The sequence below is a fragment of the Halichoerus grypus genome, chromosome 1 (genome assembly GCF_964656455.1).
Source record: "Halichoerus grypus chromosome 1, mHalGry1.hap1.1, whole genome shotgun sequence".
NCBI lineage: Eukaryota > Metazoa > Chordata > Mammalia > Carnivora > Phocidae > Halichoerus > Halichoerus grypus.
Window position 1 is genome coordinate 309,533 of NC_135712.1, and position 21,136 is coordinate 330,668.

The 21,136-nt window shown below is 47.8% G+C and overlaps 1 protein-coding gene across 5 annotated transcripts in view; it reads right to left on the reverse strand.

The window, feature by feature from the left end:
- DIP2A (disco interacting protein 2 homolog A) overlaps positions 1–16,049 on the reverse strand; it is a 107,117-nt gene extending 91,068 nt beyond the window's left edge. For 2 of the 5 annotated variants that reach the window (XM_078070403.1, XM_078071389.1), the window contains exon 1: positions 15,678–16,044. In XM_078070403.1, coding sequence (XP_077926529.1) covers positions 15,678–15,768 — 91 coding nt within the window. In that variant the 5' untranslated portion in view covers positions 15,769–16,044. Of the gene's footprint in view, positions 1–15,677 lie in introns of all 5 variants that reach the window. The other 3 variants (XR_013447331.1, XM_078070017.1, XM_078070845.1) reach the window with 3 other exon arrangements.
- Positions 16,050–21,136: the final 5,087 nt, after the last annotated feature.

Here is a 21,136-nt window from a genome sequence, read left to right on the forward strand (position 1 = left end):
TCATTGCTATGTCTACAGTGTCTGGCCTGTAGGCAACAGGAAGCTGTGACTACAACCCATGAAAACCAACAGATAATAGAAAGATACAGACAGGGAATCCACATAACGGCACTTTAAAATAACCATGATCAATATGTTCAAGGAATTAAAAAGCAGGATTGTGATTTAAAAAAAAAAAAAAGTAAATTCTATGCCTGAAAAATTCTGTATCTCAAATCCAGGAATAAATTTAATGAAAGATATATATGACCTCTAAACAGAAACTAAAAACACAGGGCACCTGGGTGGCTCAGTTGGTTAAGTGTCTGACCTGAGCCAAAGTCGTGGGGGGGTCGTGGGATCGAGCCCCATATGGGTTCCGCACGCTCAGTGGGGAGGCTACTTCTCCCTCTCTCTCTGCCCTCCCCCGACTCGTGCTCACTTTCTCTGTCTCATAAGTAAATAAACTAAAAGCACTACTGAGGTAAAGTTTAAAAGACCTAAAGAAATGAAGTGATGCAGCATGTTCATGGACCTGCACACTCAATACCATAACAATGTCATTTCTGTCCAACTGGACCTTTAGAGTCTGAGGAACTATAATCAAAACTCTTGCAGGGTTTTGTGTGTGTGTGTGTGTGTGTGTGTGTGTGTGTGTAGAAATAGACAAGCTGATGCTAAAATGTATATGGAAAAATGCAAAGGGCCAAGATTGGCAAATGAAACTTGAGAAATAAAAAGGGGCAGACTTGACCAGACACGGGCATACCATGAGGCTACAGTACGGAGCTCAGTACAACGCTAAGATGGACAAGGAGAGTAACCAGGCAGCCATCCGTCCTGAGCAGCAGGGGAAGACGGCCTTTTCCACAAATACGCCGGTCAACTGAGTATCCACACGAAACAGAAATGAAATGACTCTTTTCTCACAAAATTCAACTCCAGGTGGATTATGCATCTCAATGTGAAAGATAGATCAATAAAGCTCTTAAAAATAATACAAAAGAATATCTTCATGGCCATGAGGTAGGGAAAGAACTCTTACATAGGACAAAGATTATGAACCATAAAGGAAAAAACAAACATATTTCAGACCTCCAATATAATTCACGAAGAGGTAATATGGAACAAAAAATAAAAAGAAAACATCTTCTCTAAGTATGTTGCAGACCTTGAGGTGAGCGGATCCATGTCCTGTAGCTGCTGTAACAAATTACCACAAGCCTGGTGGCTTCAATCAAGGAAAATTTATTCACTCATAGTTCTGGGGGCGAGAAGTCCAAAGTCGGTTTCACTGAGCCAGAATCAGGAGACAAAAAGGCCGCACTAACTCTGAAGACTCTAGGGGAGAATCCATTCCTGGGCTCCTGCAGCTTCCCCGACATGGGGCCACATCCCTCCAGTGCCTGCCTCGGTGCCCCCCGCCGCCTCTCCCCGTCCGTTTGTGTGCATCCCACCGCCCTCTGCCTCTCTTCTCTAAAAACACCTTTGATGGCACGTAAGTTCCACCCAAAAATCCAGGTAACTCATCTCAAGATCCTCAATCACATCTACAAAGACCCTTTCTCCAAATATGGTAATGCTCACAGGTTCCAAGGATCATGACACGATTCTGGGGGAACTACCAATAAATGCGTTACAATGAGAGACCAATAAAAACTACGTGTGGGTCTTTAGAACTGCTATGCTCTCATGAAGAACACGTACTCCCTTGAGTCACTCTGGGAAGGGCGCGCATCTCTAGGTCAACAGTGTCAGATTTACCCTAACAATGTGGCTGCATAGAGAACCTGAATGACCATTTCTATACGCCCGTGGTCTAGCTGCGGCACACTGACCTACAGAGTAAGAGAGAAGCTGAGGCCAGGGTAAGCTGATAGTGAGATTCAAACCTGCCCTGACCTGCCCTGGGTCCACTTACTCCAAAACTGAGCCCACTCTGACCCTATGCTTCCCTCCAGCAGCCATCATTTGAGCATGGCCGGACCGAAGGTGCTCTGCACCCCTCTTCCTGGGCTCTTCCCCGTGCCGACTTGCGTGTGCACTCCCGGGCTGGGGAGAACCCTCCTCCACGTGGACGATGGGGCGATGCTGGTGCCAAGTTTGCAGATGGGTCGTCCTCAGTGCTTCAGAAAAGACCCTCAGGACCGCATGGTACACAGTGGGTGTGTGTCATTAGACATATGTCAAAACCCACAGAATATACAACACCGTAAGGCAACTTACAGAGCCGGGGGATGAGGTGCCAGCGTGGGCTCACGGACAGAACGAATGTACGCTGTGATAGTGGGGGGCTGTGCACGTGTGGGAAGAGGGGTGCACAGGAACTCTCCGTGCTTTCCACACAATTTGGCTGTGAACCTAAAACTGCTCTAAAAAATAGTTCACTAATTTAAAAAATATACACTCGGGAAAAAATTAATACACCATGGGGTCATCATGTAAGACTGCCACAAAGCCGTCAGTTAGAATGAGTCAGAGCTATAGGTATTAACATAATCATTACCATAATTCTAAAAACATAATGTTGAGATTAAAAGCAAGTTTCAGAAGGACTCATCTAGATGATTTATGTAAAGTTTTAAACCATGCAAGACAGCACTCTAGACTGTTTAAGGATATATGGAAATGCAATACAATGATCCAACACCAAGTTCAGGAGGGAGGCCGGGGGAAGGGGACTAGACTCAGAGTGAGTGTGGCCTACACGCTCTCTGTAATGGTTCTTTGCAAAAGATCTGAAGCTAGTATGAGAAAATCTTAATCAAGTGGTAGGTACATGGGTATGTATGATTCTCTCAACTTTTCTGTATGTTTGAAAGATTGCAAATATTAGAAAAAAGATTAAACAAGAAGAGTCATCCACACTCAACAGTTTCTGACTGCTCAATGCAAATGTCAGCCTTCTATTCCCCAGTCCTCGTGAGCTTATCTAAATTACCCCATTTCACTGAAGTAAGACCCTGAACATCCATTTAGAACATAAAGGAGACAGACAGCAGTGCCACAGAGAAGGGTAACAAGAGTCTCCCATAAAAACACAGCTCTTGGCGGGGCGCCTGGGGGGCTCAGCTGGCTGGGCATCCGACTCCTGATTTTGGCTTGAGTCCTGATCTCGAAGTCAGGGGATTGAGCCCTGCGTGGGCAGACTCTGCTTGTCCCTCTCCCTCTGCTCCTCCCCCTCCGTGCTCTCTCTCTCTCAAGTAGATCAATAAATAAAAGCTTTAAAAAATATACAGTCTTGGCTAACAAGTCTGTATTACATAAACGTGTAAACAGATAATAAACCTTTTAAAAATAGCAGATGGGCGCCTGGCTGGCTCAGCTGGTGGAGCATCTGACTCTTGATCTCAGGGTCGTGAGTTCCAGCCCCACGTTGGGTGTAGAGAGTACTTTAAAAAAAAAAAACATAAAGACTCACTCTGCTATTTCCAAAAAAAATTTTTTAATAAATAAATAAAAATGAAAATAGCAGACATTTAATGCAAGAATGCTTTTAAACACTACTTGGTGAGATAAAGTCACACAAGGGTATGATTCTTATTGGACACTCATGATCAGAACTTAGAATACTCTTGCAACTGGAAGGAGAACTTAAATACCATCCACTCTGGTGTTTTTCCAACTTTTCAGTGGCACACGTTCTATCCTCCTATTCAAGTGAGCTCTCCTGAGGAGGCTAAGTGGAGAGTCTGCTCTGGTGGAGGCCGGGCCAAGGCCTGCCCTCTAAGCACCGTCCCCCACCAGACGACCGGCCGCCCCTCTAAGAGAGCAGCATGGCAGGCTCCAGAAAACCCCTGGAAACCACACCCTCTCCTCGCTACTACCCTCCCCCCCCAACTCGGCTCCAAGAACACACTGTCCATCTGCTACTGGTCTGCCTCATTTCCCATCTTCCCTCCCTAGATGGTGCTCACTGTTCTGAGCTACCTTCCTGACTTTCCAGAATCTACATTGCTATGAATTTCTTCTTCATTTTTAAAATTTTTACCATTTCGGGGCACCTGGCTGGCTCAGTCAGAGGAGCCTGAGACTCTTGATCTCTGGGTCATGAGTTTGAGCCCGACGTTGGTGGTAGAGATTACTTAAATAAGTAAATAAACTTTAAAAAAATTTTAATAAATAAAATTTCTATCATTTCAATGCGATTTCAGAGAGGAGAGTCATCTTTACCTGATGGTGGTCATGAATATCGACCGAACACATCCTCGGTTCCCAGGGACGCTTCTTGTAGTAAAGCCCCTCCTGTGTCCGAGGCACGGAGGCCCACACCCCTGCTTCTCCTCCTCCTGGTGTGGCCCCTCTCTCTGTCTTTCCCTGATGGCTTTGGGTTCCCCAGGGTTTTGTCCCAGGACCTCTTTGCATTACTGAGGTCTCCCTAGAGGGTCATGGTAGTCACTTCAATCATGATTTCCTGCCAATGACTTCAGATTTCCACTGCTAGACAAGCCTTTCTAGAAAGTACCAGTCCTACATATCCAAATGCCCCCTGGACACCCCACACTCTACAGTACGAAACAGACATGTGCTTTCTGAGTTCTTTCTGGGCTGTTCTGTGAACAGCTCTGCCATCTTGCAGTCACCCATCTGGGAAACTCAGGAGTCCTCCTAGACCCTCCTCCAATGTCCCCTTCTTCACACTGAAACCTGCAGGGTCTGTGTCAGACCATTCTCTCCGTCCCACGGCCCTAGATCGCTGCAACTCTTTAACTCTTCTGCTGCCGTTTTTGTGCTCCTGCAGCCCACTCTCTACGCCCTGCCAGCAAACGTTGCTGTTGATCCTCAAGAGAGAAGAGGAGGAGGGACGGAGAGACAGAGACATAAGAAGGTTCACACGGGAGTATTTCAATTGCTGCTGACTGCCTTTAAAAACACCACCTGACTCCATCACCTGTTAAGGAAGACCCACTTCAAATAAAGCACCTAAGAAGAGCCACCCCCTTAGCCCTTTTTCAAAAACAGAAAATCGGCCATCTGTTTTCAAGATTTCATGGGTTCTTGAAAGCACACATGTATCACATCTTAATCTTTCCTAATTTCCCCCCATCGTCAAGTGCAGGGGTAGAAAACTGTGTAGGATAGACTTTGATGGTGTTACTCACTTCTAATAGAATGCCTTTAGCAGAGCAGGCGCTCGTCCACACGGGCTGTGCGAATGGTTGCTGTTCTTCCCGTACTGAAGAGTTCTGCCACCACCCTCTGATGATTCTCACCTATGCCAGTGGTCGGTTTGTCCACTCCCACATAACTCAAGACGCCATGTTTGTTTATTTACTGCCACAGTTTTAAAATTAATCTTGGTTATCTGGTAGGGAATGAGCCTTAACTTTGTTCTACTCTTCTTGGCAGTGTGCCCTCACAAATTCTAGGGTCAGACAAAGGACAAATTTAGGAACAACACGCATACTTGCAATATTGAGTATCCTTCTCCACCCAACAACATGGCATGATACGCTCCGCTCCCCTCTTTCTGGTCTGCCAAAGTTCCTCAGTAATATTGTGTGAGTTTCCAAAGGACAGTTGGCACATCTTTTGTTGGACATTCCTGGGTACCATATTAGTTTGTTGCTATTGTGACAGGTGGGGCTTTTGCCAACGGATTCTTTTAAATCCGTTATTCCTGGTGTGAAGGCATGTTCCCGATTCCACAGGACGGTCCTGCACCCAGCATCGGTGTGGCAATCTCATTAGCTCTGATACTTCACTGATTCTCAGGGATTTGTCTGTGTGAGCAAACCTACAGTTTACAAAGAGTTTTGTCTTTTCCTTACCACTGTAATATTAATAGAAGTTTAGATGGACAGATCTTTATTATATTCCTAATTTTATGGGAGTATTTTAAAATTTTAAGTTTTAAAGATTTTTTAAAATTTATTTGACACTGAGCAGAGAGCCTGACCTGGGACTCGATCCCAGGACTCTGACATCATGACCTGAGCTGAAGGCAGACGCTTAACCGACTGAGCCACCCAGGCACCCTTAAAATTTTAAGTTTTAAATTTACATTTTAATTAATTAAAAGTCAATTAAATGGGCTTTTCAGTTTCCCAGTCCCACTAGCCGCATTTCAAGTGCTTCACAAATGCACGTGACTAGCGGCTGCCGTGGTACTCAGTGGCCGTGGCGGCTGCCGCACAAACCATTTCCACCAGCACAGAAGCTTCCACTGCGCTACTCTCAGTCCTGCTCACCTCACACATCGGTAACACCCATCTGGCGGCAGGAGGCATCTGAGTTTCTTTCAACACTGGTCTAGACTCCAGAGAGCCCAGTCCGAATTCCCCACTAGGCTGTGTAAATCCTGCCATGAACCAGCCCCCACCTTTCCCAACCTGCCCTGTCTGCCCGTGTGCCGGGGCAGCACTGTCTGGAAATCCCCCAGCCCACTCAGCTCTGGCTCATCGTCGTTTGTCTAGCATGTTCTTCCCTGCCCTCCTGCAACACCCTCCTCACACATGCTTTCAAAGAAAGCTGGAAGAAACTCTATTTCCTCTATCAGCCCGGCTCGCCCGTACGGACAGCTGCTCCCCTTTGGGGTTACGATACAGCCACCGTGTACGTGTCTTCCAGCCCTCACTAAGCCATGAGCATCTTGGCACTCAGTCTGCTGAGTGTCGCTGAGCAACAGGGTGACACACAGAGTGTCTTGGTCTTCTCGGGCTGCCCTAACAGAATACCACAGACTGGGTGGCTTAAACAAGAGAAATGTATTTTATCACCGTTCTGAAGACCAGACGTCTGAGCTCAAGGTGTCAGCAGCTTTGGTTCTTCCTGAGGCTCTCTCCTTAGCTTGCACACAGCCGCCTTCTTACTTGTCCTCACACGGCCTTTCCTCTGTGGGCACACGCTCCTGCCATCTCTAAGAAGGACACCAGTCCTACTGGATCAGAGCCCACCCGTATGACTTCATTTAACCTTCATCCCCTCCTTAAAGGACATGTCTCTAAATATAGTCACACAGGGGGTTAAGGCGTCAACCTACGAATTTGGGGGACACATTTCAGCCCATGACGCCAAGATTACCTAATAACAAGGCCAGATTATCTCATTTCTATACCCTTCATCTCTAAATGATCTCCTAATTTTAGTGTTTCCTGAAAAGGGCTAATCCACACCCGCCATCTTCAGAGATAAGCAAAGCAAACAGAGCCCAGGAGTTAAGTAGGAACTCTCTATGACATGCTCTTTTGAGTTACTCACCTGCTTTGACAGCATGAATATGTCCTTTCACATTTCAGATACTTAATTTAAAGGTCTTTTATCAAAGATTCTGGAGAAAAAGTTCTGAAATCTGAAAGGAAACAAAAGAGCTTTCTCTGCTATTTCTAAAATGGTACTCTCAAGTCATGAATAGTCAGTGTAAACTGAAGGGACAGGATTTCTATTCTTCCCTTAAAGCTGAATAACACAAAGCCAAAGTCTGAAAGGAAACCCCTGCACGATTACTGTCCCCAGTGATTACCTGAGGTGCTGCCCCAAGAATCCAGGAAATCTCAAAAACAGAAGCCATTCATTTCCTGTGTGGAAAAGGAAGAGGGACTCTGGGTGCATCACTCTAAGTGATTCTTTATCGATAGATGACAGAGACAACTATTTTTAGGTGTTGCGTCTTTCAACGATTACACAGCTTTTTTTTTTTTTTTTTGCTGTGTAGTATATAATTTCCCAGTCTTTGTAATACACAGGTGCAGTATCAGAAATGTTAGATAATTTTCTCTATAAAGACTGATCCATAAAGATTGCAGTCTTACTCAAAAGCAAACTTACTGTAAACAAAATGCTAGCACAAAAATTAGTTTTAGAAGATCTATTAGCAGAGCAGAATAAAGTAACTCAACCCCCTTCATCCCACCCACCCTTTCTTCAGCTATGTCACAAGACAGTGACCAAATACTTTGTATGAATTCATTTTTATTTTACATACATGCCGCATATCACATCAGGTAAAATAACACATGAAAAGATGAAATAAAAATGTGTTTTCAAAACTTAAAACTCTTTCGTACCTTTCAACTAAAAAGATGGAACACTCAGAGCCTGGACCCTGACAAAGAGAGACAGGCATGGCAGCAACACATTGGCGACCATTCCCCGGGGGTGCACGGCGTGAAGTGTGGGTGCTGGTCATGGGGTGTGGGGGTGACGCCATTCCCCAGGCTCATGTTTCCATGAGACTCTTCATTCTAGCAGACCAGGGCCCCCACTCAAGTCTCTTTGCAGACTTCTAAGTCCTGGATGTACATCTACCCCACTTTGTGAGACTAAAGGTCTACAGAGAGAAGGGGACCAAACGACCTAAGTGATCTGAACCCAGTTCACGCTTGCCTCCCTGCATTCTTAACACAGCAGCTAGTGAGTCTCAAGGACATACATTGTCAGACCACAAGTTCCAGTGATCCCTCACGACGCTTCAAGTAGAAATCAGTAGGGCCACCGGGCTGGGCCCAGGCTCAGGCCGCCTTTCTGGCCTGCCTCCCACAACCCACCACCTTCTCACCACCTGAGTCACCACGCTCAGCCCACCCACCTGGTTGGGATGCTCCCTCTCCAGTCACATGGAAGTCACCTGCCAGGGGTGTTCTGACCACCAGTCTAAAACCACTTCCCTAAGTGCCAGTTGTTGTCTTTCTTTTCAGCAGAGCCTGGATGGACAGAGGTCCGTGGACATGGATGCACACCAGCTCTGGTGGCAGGGTCACAGAAGAGAGCAAGAGGCGTTTGGCCCCAGCCCTCAGGAAGTGTCACTATGGACAACTAAACCAGAGGCAGCCACAGGGAAGAGGGTCCTGAGAGAGGGAGTAATTCCATTCAATACACACAGACCAACAACTATGTGGCAGGTACAATCTCAAAGTGCAGACCGCTGATAAGGGAGACAGGCACTTAACCCCACAACACCAGGTAAGTCAGCCTTTCAACCTGGGTCTAAACCAGAGAGCCCATACGGCAGTTTAGGGCCTCTGAGAAGCAGATGCTAAGACAGAACAGACATGCAAGAGACTTAGGAGCGAAATGCCCGTGAGGGGGAATGGGGAGCGAGCCCCAGGCTGGGGCGCTGACACGATGCAGGTGATCCCTGGTAGAGGTAGAGGGAAGGCAGGCAGGTTGGCGAGGAAAGGCCTTAGGCTCCACGCAGCTCTAACAAGGTTTCAGGCCAGCATGGGTCCTTGAGCCAAAGTCCCCAGCAGGAGCCACAGGCTCCCAGGCCCGGGCCTGGCTTTGTACTCCTGCAACAGAAGTGTGGCCTCGGCGGGAAGGTGGTGTGGGCCCACAGCCCAGAGGGGAGGCCACGGGTGGATCACGGCCACCTCGGGGCTCGAAGATCCTTCCAGATGGCACTTGAGACTTGAGCCCCACACCAGCGGGCACTCCGCTGGTAGTTTCTTCCTGGTAGTCTGAGCAACCAAACCCAAATCCTGGGTCAATGGCCCCCTGAGACACAGGTCTGTCCTGCTGATGAATGGCTTCACTGAATCTGAAAAACTATTACCAAAAAAGCTAAGTATTCAATCAAGCACAGATGATTCTTAATTTACAACTGAAAACAGGGGTGCCTGGATGGCTCGAACGGTAGAGCATGTGACTCTTGATCTTGGGGTCATGAATTCGAGCCCCACATTGGGCATCGAGATTACTTAAGATAAAAAAAAGTAATAAAAGTTTTAAAAAACTGAAAATAAACACGTGTAGTTTTTACTCTTTTATTAATTAAACAATCATTCATTAAAATACCTAAAATATGCTAGGTGCTAAAGACATAAAGACAAACAGATCAAAACTTCCTCTTGAAGTGTTCCCTATGAAGTAGCAAAGAAAAGCAAGCAAACAAAGAAATACAATCGTGGGATAAAGCCTACAGGAGTGATACAACGAGCACTACGCGGACACAGAGCGGCAGGCACCTCACTGGAGAAGCGGGTGTTTCTCACAGCAAGGCAGAACTTCAAAGAGAAAGTGAAGTTTAAACAAAAGCAGGAATTCAACAGTTCAGACTAGTTGGCAATGAACAGTATGTGCAAAGTTTTAGGATATTAAAACCGAAATCATAGTATTGATACTCTTAAAAGCGTATAAATCAAAATTCTATAAAGAAAAAAATTTTTGTAAGGAGACAACTGTGCTAGGTGATTCACTACAAAAAAAATTCTAAAGGGAATATTCCTGAATCATGTAAAGTGGGACATACAAGCAATTAGTAAGTATAATTTTCAGAGATCTTCCAGCATGTTTTATAAATTGAAAACATCTGTCTTTACAAATATAAACAGAAATCCTTATTATGCCAGCAACAGATAAAAAATTTGTTACAAAAAGTATAAAGAAATATACAAGGACATTTGGGTATTTCCTTAAAAGTTCTGTTAGAGTTGCATGGACTAGCACTTCTCAGAAGTTTTGGACTCAGGACCCCTTCAGGCTCTTAAAAATTACTGAGGACCCCAAAGAGCTTTTGTTTGTGTGTGTTATATCGATCAACATTTACCATATTAGAAATTAAAACGGTGAAATTTTTAAAATATTTCACTTGAATTTGTTTATAATAAACCATGTTAACATAAATATATTTTAATAAAAAATAAAAGATTTCCAAAGCCAAAACATTCAGTGAGTACAGGTATTGTTTTACTTTTACAAGTCTCTTAAATATCTGGCTTCATAGAAGACAGTTGGATAGATTCTCTTATCTGCTTCAGCATTCAACCTTTTGCAATCTGGCTCTGTCTGAAGTCTACAAGGTGAATCCAGCCTCACACAGACAGATGCTGGACCGGGCGGAGTGTTTCAGTAGCCTTTACAGATCACTGTGGACATTCCTCAATACCACACCACCCAAACTAGGCAAGTGGTAGTTTCTCACAGAATAGTCGCAATGTAGAATCTAAAACCGTATCAATGAACTTTTCGTACTGTTGTGTTACAACCCAATGGTCTATATTTTGAATGGATCTTTTCACCTGTGCACAAATTTGTAACATGATACACTGATATTTAGAAAATACTGGTTCACAGAACTATACAGATCTTCCTAATGTTGACACATTTCATTATATAATATCAAAACCTGACATTAATATTGCCACTGATCTCATCAAAAAAGTATTTAAGTAATGAGAGGCTGTCATGCTCATGGTGCAGATAAGTTTTATAAAATTTTAATTTTTGTCCAAAAGCACAAATATTATCATTGACCATAAATTCTGACAGTTGTTCTCGTTCATTTATGTTCCAGAAAATGTCCACCAGATATCCAAGTCTTGGAAACTGCGGTTTGTCCAACACCCATTTTTCAAGTAAACACGGCATTCTGCAACAAACGCGGCTCATTCACTTTGCAACTCAAGACGCACAAGTGTGCTGTTCCTCACAACATGCCCTGGACCTCCTGGTGGCACTTCCCACTGCCTCACACGGACTATTAAAAAGATGGGCATTCAAGGGTCGGGATTTAAGAAAATTAATTTTTATTGCTTCATCAGGAAGGATACAGGTAAGTGACAGTGCCGCCTACGTTTGCTGCTGAGCGGGGGGTTGCCGAGGAGCACAACGGCCGTCGGCACCATCAGTGCAAACACGGGAAACAGAAAGGACATCCTCATGTCACTATGAAAACAGTCTTCCTTCACAGGTGCCCAGAAAAGGTCTCAGGGACCCCCAGAGGAACCACACTGGCAGATTACTTCTGGAAGGAAACCCAGGAAATGGACACGAGAGAACACCTGGCGGGGAGGGGGGCGCACCACACACTCACACTCACACTCATGCTCACTCACTCTACCCCACACTTCCTTTGAACTGTTTCACTTCTCTGCCCCTGTATCTGCATTACTTTTTAATAAAACAGTGTGCAAAGCTGATCAATGGAGAAATGCAGCTAACCCTGACCTTTGACAGCTGAAACATTAGCTTGCCAGTGGGCTCTCAACAATTATTGAATGCACGAATATATACAAATAACAAACACAAAAAACAAAAAGTGGCAAGAATCTCAAAGGTGGGAGCAAGTGTGATGAGACTTCCAAGAAAATAGCCACATCAGAGAAGGCATTTGGGCTCGGCTTTGATGGATGGAAAGAATTTGTGGACATGAGAACTTTAATATACCACAAAATATTTAGGAAGCACAACAAATGTTTATTGATGTAAAGGCAATGTCAGGCTTCTGTTTTGAAAAAGAAGAATTATATCACAAATTACAGACATTAAGAACATTCAACGAGGAAAAAAGCTTTGGGAAGAAGTCCCTTCCTCTACACCCACAGAGCTTTTCCCCTTTTTGTTTGCCAGCATCCAGGCTGAGGCCCCTGCATTAACAAAATGCAGTAAAACAAGCAACAGACTAAAGGTAAAGCTTTGAAATAGACCTATTAACCAGAATAGGAATAAAGAAACAGAAGTGGAACAAAGTCGATTGTGTAGGAATTTCCTTTCTAAACCACTGCAGGCCACTCCACCAGAGCACCAACTTGACACCACCATCCAGGTTTTTCTTTCTTTTTTTTTTTTTAAAGATTTTATTTATTTGTTTGACACAGAGAGAGAGAGACAGCGAGAGAGGGAACACAAGCAGGGGGAGTGGGAGAGGGAGAAGCAGGCTTCCTGCGGAGCAGGGAGCCAGCCCCATGTGGGGCTCAATCCCAGGACCCTGGGATCATGACCTGAGCCGAAGGCAGACGCTTAATGACTGAGCCCCCCAGGCGCCCCCACCATCCAGGCTTTTCAAGCAGTTCAGCCCCACCAGCCCCGAGATCCTGTACAGAACCAAATGAGCTGTGAGCTACTTAGACGGTAAGTTGACGCTATAAAAGGGTTTGGAAATTAATTCCTCTTTAAAGTCAAAGTTACACGTCTAATAACCTCATTCGCATCCACGGACAATCTCATATACTTTAAGGAGCCACACGTGTAAACTCTGTGTGTTCGTGATGGGGGGGTTGGGGGGTGCCTAAGAGTGGGGTTCTGCTTTCCACCTTTCTTCCTAGGAGATCCTAAGAAGGGTGAAACAGCTGGGAAAGTTAGGGGGCAAGACCAGAGTAATGCCTTACTTCCCTCTTAGGAATCCATAACATAAAGCCAATAAACCTGCCCTATAGGAGAAAATCAGTGTATTCTAAGACCAGAACCCCCCTAAGGGCTGACCCCAATTGCAGTGGTTAATGATGACAATCCAGTGAGGATGCTGGGGAACAAGGCCACACGTGAGTTATGAATAAAGGCAGGGCCATACTCAACTAATCACTACTAGTCAACTAGTCCGGTGTACAGGCCAAAGGAAGTTGTGCAGGATTTTCCAGATTATCCAGGTATCCATCACTACCGGTCTCCACGTGGGCAGCATTTTGTCTGTCAAGTCCCTCTTCCCCTAACCTGCCTAGCACAGTGTCAACGCTAGACTTGATGCAAGTTCTCACTCAGAGAAACGTGAGCACTGTGAAGCCATCCTATTTTGAAATTACTTTATTCTGAATTAGAAGTTTATCCCCCGCACACACAACGCGGGGAGGGGAGGCCCAGGACAGAGTCCCACTTCCTACTTCTACTTGATCAAAATTGACAAGTGATGACAACAAGACTGACCTGGGTTGCTTCAGGACTGTGCTCCACTAATAACACCTGGCCAGTTTCAAGGCATGTTCATGTACTCTATCCGACTGACTCTCTACAAGAACTACGGGGTGTCCATGAGGCTGCTGGTCGCCTCCCCACAGCCAACCAAACCCACGTTCAGAGCTGCCATCATCCAACGGAAGTTCAGGGGCGCGTACCAGATGCCAGCCACTGTGCAGATGCCGAAGGTCGGCCTGAGACAGTCCCCACCACAAAGCATCTCCGCGTCCAACAGGGAGGCCCTGTAGCAACACAACCACGACGCAAGCTGAAAAAGCCAGCATCCAAGGTGTAGGGACACCCTGGGAGCAGGGCCAAGTGTCGCTGGGCCTGAATCGTCACGGACCTATTGGGGCCAAAAGAAAGGTGTCAGGCGAGGCTAGAAGCTGGGACATAGGCCAGGGCCCCTGCCTCCCTGGCGCAATGCACTCTGTCCTTCTCTTCAAGGCTCTGTGCACACCCTTCTCGGCCTAGGCTAGCCTTCCAGGTCCCCTCCACTCACATCTAACCTTACACCCTTGACTCGTCTCTACATCCTCCACACACATCTAAAACGAGGCCAGCACGAACGGAAGCAACAAAGAAGCGTTTTGTTCACTGGACCCAGTCTCATCGGTCAACTCCTAGAAAGCACTCAAACATACAACCACAAAACAATAAGAATCGAGGGAATAACAAATACACTGGAGCAGGAATGAGGAGCAATCTGCAAACCCATATCTGAAATGTGTAAAGTCTGCATCTACGTGATTTTCCCTTGATGAAGAGCTATAACAAATTCAGGAGAGTACTTCCTGTCAGAACCATTCCTAATCGGAGTTTTTCAGACTTCTCAAGAGCATCTAATCACAAAGTATTCTCAAGTCCACCCACTTCTTACTGCACTTCCATTTAAAAAAATGTGCCGTTTATCATAGAACTTTAAAAAATTTCAGTGTTGAATTCGAAACAGCTGCAAGTAGATGCTGTGTTATCTTTAAAACAAAGGCGACAACCGCGCCTTCCACCCTGAGCTTGGTGAGGGTTAAACCGTGAGTCCAAGCAAGCACACACTTACTTAGACGGTTCTTTCAAAAATTCACTGCCCCAATCTAAGCCCGCTCACCAACCTGAAACTTAGTAACTGGACTATGAGAAAATGGATTCTAAAAACTGAAAATGCATTTGTTTCAAAAACAGAGTTAAACATTTAGATGTGTTTCCTCAACGGCCGCCGGCTGCCCTGCAACTGGGCAAGAACTTACTCTTCGCGCAACGAATCCAAACACAACATCAGGACACAAGTCTTGGGGAGCGATCATTCTAGATGCCGAAGCCACCCACCTCTGAAGTGCAGTGACTCCAGTCCATTTTTAACAAACAACCGTTCATTGTTTTTTTAATTTTTTAGAATTTTTAAGAATTCCGGAAATGGGGCAACAACCTCGTTCTAAGTGTTCAGTGCTTTGCATACGTTCTTTTAGCCCGAACGACGCAGACCGGCAGGTGCTGTTACACCCCGGTAATACGGGGGACACGGACACCCAGGCTGGAGGGAGGCTCCCAGGTCCTGGGAACAGCCACCCTCAGGAAGCCCAGACCTGCAGCCTGAAGCGCCGACACACACCGCCTTACTGCTTGGACAAAAATGGTCATTCCCATCGAGACTCACGTGCTTGAGGCCAAACCACCCAGTCAAACCGCAGGGCTCGGTGACCCGCCGGGAACCCAAAGGCTGGCGGCCTAAGCGGGGGGGGCGGGGGGGTCCAGTTCTCCGGGTGAGGGCCAGGCAGGGGTCCCGGGGTGAGGGCCGGGCGGGGATCCGGGCCAGGGTCAGGGTCCCGGGGTCCGGGGTGAGGGCCGGGCGGGGGTCCAGGCCAGGGTCTGGGGTCCGGGGTGAGGGCCGGGGTCCTGGATAAAAGCTGGGCGGGGGTCCCGGGGTCCGGGGTGAGGGCCGGGCGGGATCTGGGTCGGGGTCCGGGGTTCCGGGGTCAGGGCCGGGTGGGATCCGGGGTCCCGGGGTCCCGGGGTTCCGGGGTCAGGGCCGGGTGGGATCCGGGGTCCCGGGGTCCCGGGGTCCGGGGTGAGGGCCGGGTGGGATCCGGGCCGCTCACCTTCCGACAGCTCCAGCTCCAGCTCGGCCAGGCTCTCCCGCACCTCGGCGGGCAGCGGCACCGCCTCCAGCGGACACCCGCGGTCGGCCATGGTCCGCTCTGGCCGCGCCCCGCGGACGACCAGGCCGGAACACGCCCGGGAGGGGCTGGGGCCGCGGTCCCGGCCGGCCCAGGGCCGGGCGGCGGCGGCGGCGGCGCGGGCGAAGGCTACCTCGCTCCCCTCAGCCCCGCGACCCGCATCTGCCTGGCGGGGAGCTGAGGCGACGGGGTAGGGGCGCGGCCCGAGTGGCTCCGCACCGGCGCGGGAGCGGGAGCGGGAGCGGGCGCGAGCGCGGGCGCGAGCACGAGCGCGGGCTCCGCCGCCACTCCGCGCGCCCCCGACCTCCCGGCCGGCCCTACATGGAATGCGCGTGCGCGGCGGGAAGGGCGGGAGGGAGAGTGCGCGTGCGCGGCGGGTCGTGGGCCGGGCTTGGAGCGCCCGGCCCGCCCAGCAACACCGAAGGCTCGCTCCCATTGGCCCCGAGGATGCGGCGAGTGCCCTGCGGAGTCCCATTGGGAGAGGCGGGCAAAGTAAGCTGGGCGCCTGGACCAGTTCGCTGCCCGGGTCGAGCGCGCGCTAGGTTCGGCCCTGTCCGCCCTCCGGGGTTGGGGTCTGGGGTCCGCGGGCCTGCGCTGCCACTGGCCATCGGGGTGACAGCAGCCAGTTAGTCCATGTGTGACCCTGCAAGTGTTCCTTCAGCTGCACTCTTGGCGCTTTCCGCCGGTTCCCAGGAGCCTTGCTGGGACACCCTGTGCACACTTGGAATACCTGCTGGGATGTTAGCAGATACCTACATGGGCCCCCTGTGAGCCAGACGTTTGTCCCAGGCTTTTCTATGTGTTAGCTCATTTACTTTGCTAAACTGCCGCAGAACGTACAGTACTGACTAGGAATGAGCTCCAGCCGCCGTTTCAGACCGGGAGCTGACCTTAGGACGTGGGAGGACAGGCACCCGGGAGCAGCAACACATGAGGAGGCTGGGAGCTTGCTGGAGCTGACCCGGGAGGCCCAGGAATCCTGAAAGGGGAAGTGTGTCTGCAGGGTGCCCCTGAAGGAGCTGTTCCCCAAATACATAAGGGGAAGTGTGCAGGGTGCGCTGTAGTGGGTGTGCCCAAGGCCGTATCCTGCCTGGAGCAGTCCACAGCTGGTGACTGAATGGAGCGCAAGCATAAAGATCTGGCCATTTGGGCCCAACACCGAACCCCTCCGAGGATCAGTACCGGCCCCAGAGCACACCAGACCCGCAAGAGCTCTGCAGGGCCTCTGCACACTTCTGCGTCCTCTGCCCAGTCCTGCTTCCTTCCCCTTCCTCTCACAGGTCTTATTCCCCAAACTCCATCTCAGCATCTGCTTGTGCAGAAGCCATCCTACAGCACTTGCTACCAGGAGTGGTCTGCGGAAGTGAGGGAGGAGATGTGCTGGGTCACTCACAGCCCCTGTGGTGATCTGCTCATTTCTCACCGGCTCTGAGGCTGGAGGTCAACCAGTGACGTGAAGTGGAATACACTAAGTGGGTGACATGTGGAGCCTTTTTTACATTATAGTAGCTATCAACAAGGATCATGGAATTGGGTAGCTATTCCTCAGTACTACTGATACTCTTAAGAAAAACAACAGGCACACCTGGGTGGCTCAGTGGGTTGAGTGCCCAACTCTTGATCTCAGCTCAGGTCTCAGTCTCAGGGTCATGAGTTCAAGGCCTGCATTGGGAGCCCAGCGTGGAGCCTACTTAAAAAAATAAAATAAATAAAAAGAAAAACAGGGACGCCTGGTGGCTCGGTCGTTCAGCGTCTGCCTTCGGCTCAGGTCATGATCCCAGGGTTCTGGGATGAGCCCCATGTCGGGCTCCCTGGTCCGTGGGGAGCCTGCTTCTCCTACCTCTGCCGCTTCCCCTGCTTGTGCTCTCTCTGTCAGATAAATAAATAAAAATCTTAAAAAATAAATAATTTAAAAAGGAAAAAGAAAAACAATGGATAGCTGATGGCTAACAACAGATGGTTGAAAGCCACAGAGCCTCTTTGGTTGCATATAAAGAAAGCATCTCCCACACTGAGATGATAAAGACAAGGGCCAGGCCCAGGGATTAATACCTCAAAGATGGTAAGCACCCAACCAAGGCAGTTCTGTTATGCTGAGTTTGAGGCCCTGGTTGGGAAAAGCTGGGGCCATGACATGGGTTGGAGGTATTTGATATCTGGCTAGATACCCTCAAAGGTTTTGACTCCCCAGCCTCGCCATGTGGCTCACCTCTCCCTGTTTAGCCAGCACTCCTTCCCCCACTTCCTGGACACTAAGCATGGAATCACAGTTATTTGGGGGGCATAATTTAGCTGGAAACATGAGATGCAAGGGGAGCTATAGTCTCCTCCCCCTCAAAAGGACTGTGTATTTGTTTGCTAGGGCTTCACTAACAAAGTACCACAAACAGGATGGCTTACCAGGAATTTGTCTCTGGAGGCCAGAAGTCAGAACAAGAAGACGGCATGGGGGCACCTGGCTGGCTCAGTCGGAAGAGCATGCGATTCTACATCTAGGGGTCATGAGCTAGAGCCCCTTGTCGGGGGTAGAGATTACTAAAGAAACATAAACTTAAAAAAGAAAAAAGATGACAGCATGTCTGGGTCCTTCTGAGGGCTGCAAGAGGCTGTCGTTCCTCTCTCCCAGCTTCTGATGGTTTGCTGGAACGTTTGCTATTCCTTGGCTTGTAGGTGCATCACACCGATCTATGCCTTCATATTCACATGGCTTTTACCCTACATGTGTGTCTGGTTCTGTGTCCAAATTTCCCCTACTTAAAAGGACACCAGTGATACTGAATTAGAACCCACCCTAATGAATTCCTCTGAATTGGATCATCTGCAAAGACCCTATTTCCAAATAAGGTCACATTCAGTTACTCAGGGTTAGTACTTCAACATCTTTTCTGAGAGGGGGTGGGGATAAATTCAATCCATAACAAGCTGTAAGACCAGCCAACATGTACTTCCAGGAACTGGGAAAATTTGTGTGGGGCTGGATTATGAGTGTGTTTAATGAGTGGTGGTCCCCCACACGTTTAATTCACCAGCATGACCCTTGCAGAAATCAGAAGGGAGTTACAATGTAAAATTGGGTAGAAGACAAATGGAGTGATCCAAAGGGGCACCTGCACCCCAGTGTTCATAGCAGCAATGTCCACAATAGCCAAACTGTGGAAAGAGCCCAGATGTCTGTCGACACATGAATGGATAAAGAAGATGTGGTTCATATATACAATGAAATACTACTCCGCCATCGAAAAATGAAATCTTGCCATTTGCAATGATGTGGATGGAACTAGAGGGTATTATGCTAAGTGAAATAAGTCAGTCAGAGAAAGACAATGATCATATGATGTCACTGATATGGGGAATATAAGAAACAAAACAGGATCATAGGGGAAGGGAGGGAAAAATAAAACAAGATGAAACCAGAGAGGGAGACAAACCACGAGAGACTCTTAATCATAGGAAACAAACTGAGGGTTGCTGGAGGGGAGGGGGGCTGGTGGGATGGGGTAACTGGGTGACGGGCATGAAGGAGGGCACGTGATGTAGTGAGCACTGGGTGTTTTATGCAACTGATGAATCACTGACCTCTACCTCTGAAACTAATAATACACTGTATGTTAATTAATTGAATTTAAATAAATTTTATTTTATTTTATTTTATTTTATTTTTTTTAAAGATTTTATTTATTTATTTGACAGAGAGAGACAAAGTGAAAGAGGGAACACAAGCAGGGGGAGTGGGAGAGGGAGTAGCAGGCTTCCCGGCGAGCAGGGAGCCCGATGCGGGGCTCGATCCCAGGACCCTGGGATCATGACCTGAGCCGAAGGCAGACGCTTAACGACTGAGCCACCCAGGCGCCCCGTTGAATTTAAATAAATTTTAAAAAATAAAACTGGGTAGAAGAGTTTATTGGCTTATAAGCAATCTTCTAAGATATGGGGTTTAGGACCTGAACAAAGACTGGGTGTGAACTTGCTGAAGGGATGCTGCTAGCATGATGGGGTATCTAGTGCCGCATAACAAAGTACTACACACTTAGTGGATAAAACAGCAAGAAGCATCTCTCTTGGTGACTCATTTACGCACATGTCTGGCAGATGATATTGGCTCCCAGATTGTGGGACACGTGGAACAAATATAGTTTTGCCTGAAGGCTATGTTGACAATTGCACTGTCCCATTACATCCATAACAACATGTTCATCAGCCAGATGAGCAAGAGGTGAAGATGTTGGAGACCTTGGTAAGATACAGATACTCCAGAGAGGAAATAATAAACCCCATGAAGATTCAGGCGCCTGCTACATCCGTCATATTTTTAGGGATCCAGTGGTCAGCAGTGTCCCACAGGGCAGCTTTCCAAAACTAAAAGACAATTATTGCATCTGGCACCTTCAACAATTAGAAAGCAAGACATTGTTGGACCTCTTCCAGTTCTGGAAGCAGCATGTTCCACACCTAGGAATCCAGCTCTGACTCAAATATTGAGTGATTTGGAAAACTGTCAGCTTTGAGAAGAGCCGAGAACTCTGATATCTACATATTTGGATCCTCATCAAGGTATCCTGTTAGAGTGGTCCATAAGGGGGGCAGGTAACTAATGGAGGCCATAATAGGTCAGGCTCTGCTGCCTGAGCCAGAGGGTCTAGCAGGTGGCATGGTGGTTATTGGTGGCAGGGAACAATGCAACGTGGAGTTTCTGTCATGCCCCAGTAGGAGATTCACAGTTCAGGACCCCGAGGTTCTACCATACCACTTGGAGCAGAGAATTTATATGTCTTTTTGGGGAAAAAATACCCTGGTTTGCTGTTGTGCTGATAGACATGGAGCACCTGACCTTGGGACACTGGAGTCACCCCGCAGCCAAAATCGCCCGTTGTGAGATGGGCCATCAAACTTGGGAAGTCCTAAAGTCAGCTGGGCCCAGCAATAACCCATCATAAGATGGAAGTCTCAAGACTCAGAATGAGAACATACAGAAGTCACGAGTGAGTACAGAATAGGCAGCCCAGACCCGCGTGGCACCCACTGCTGTTCTGTCAGAGCCATCTATCATTCCACACCTATCACATCTGGGGGAACCTTTATGACCAATCGACAAAAGAGCAAACATCTCGAGCTTGGTTCCTAAATGGTTGGCTTGGTATGTGAGTTCGAAATGAAAACGGACAGCATGTAGGACAGGGGTAAGGGTATATCCTCCCAAAAGGCAAAGCTCTTAGTCACTCATCTTTTTTTTTTTTAAATGTAACAAGCAAACCAAGGTGAGAATATATATGGACTCCCACCAAGTGGGATGGTCTTTGTATAAAATGTTAATGCCCAGAGAGCATCCATGAAAGAAGTACTGAACAGCCCAGTAGACAGAATGCCTCAGCCAGCTGACGTTG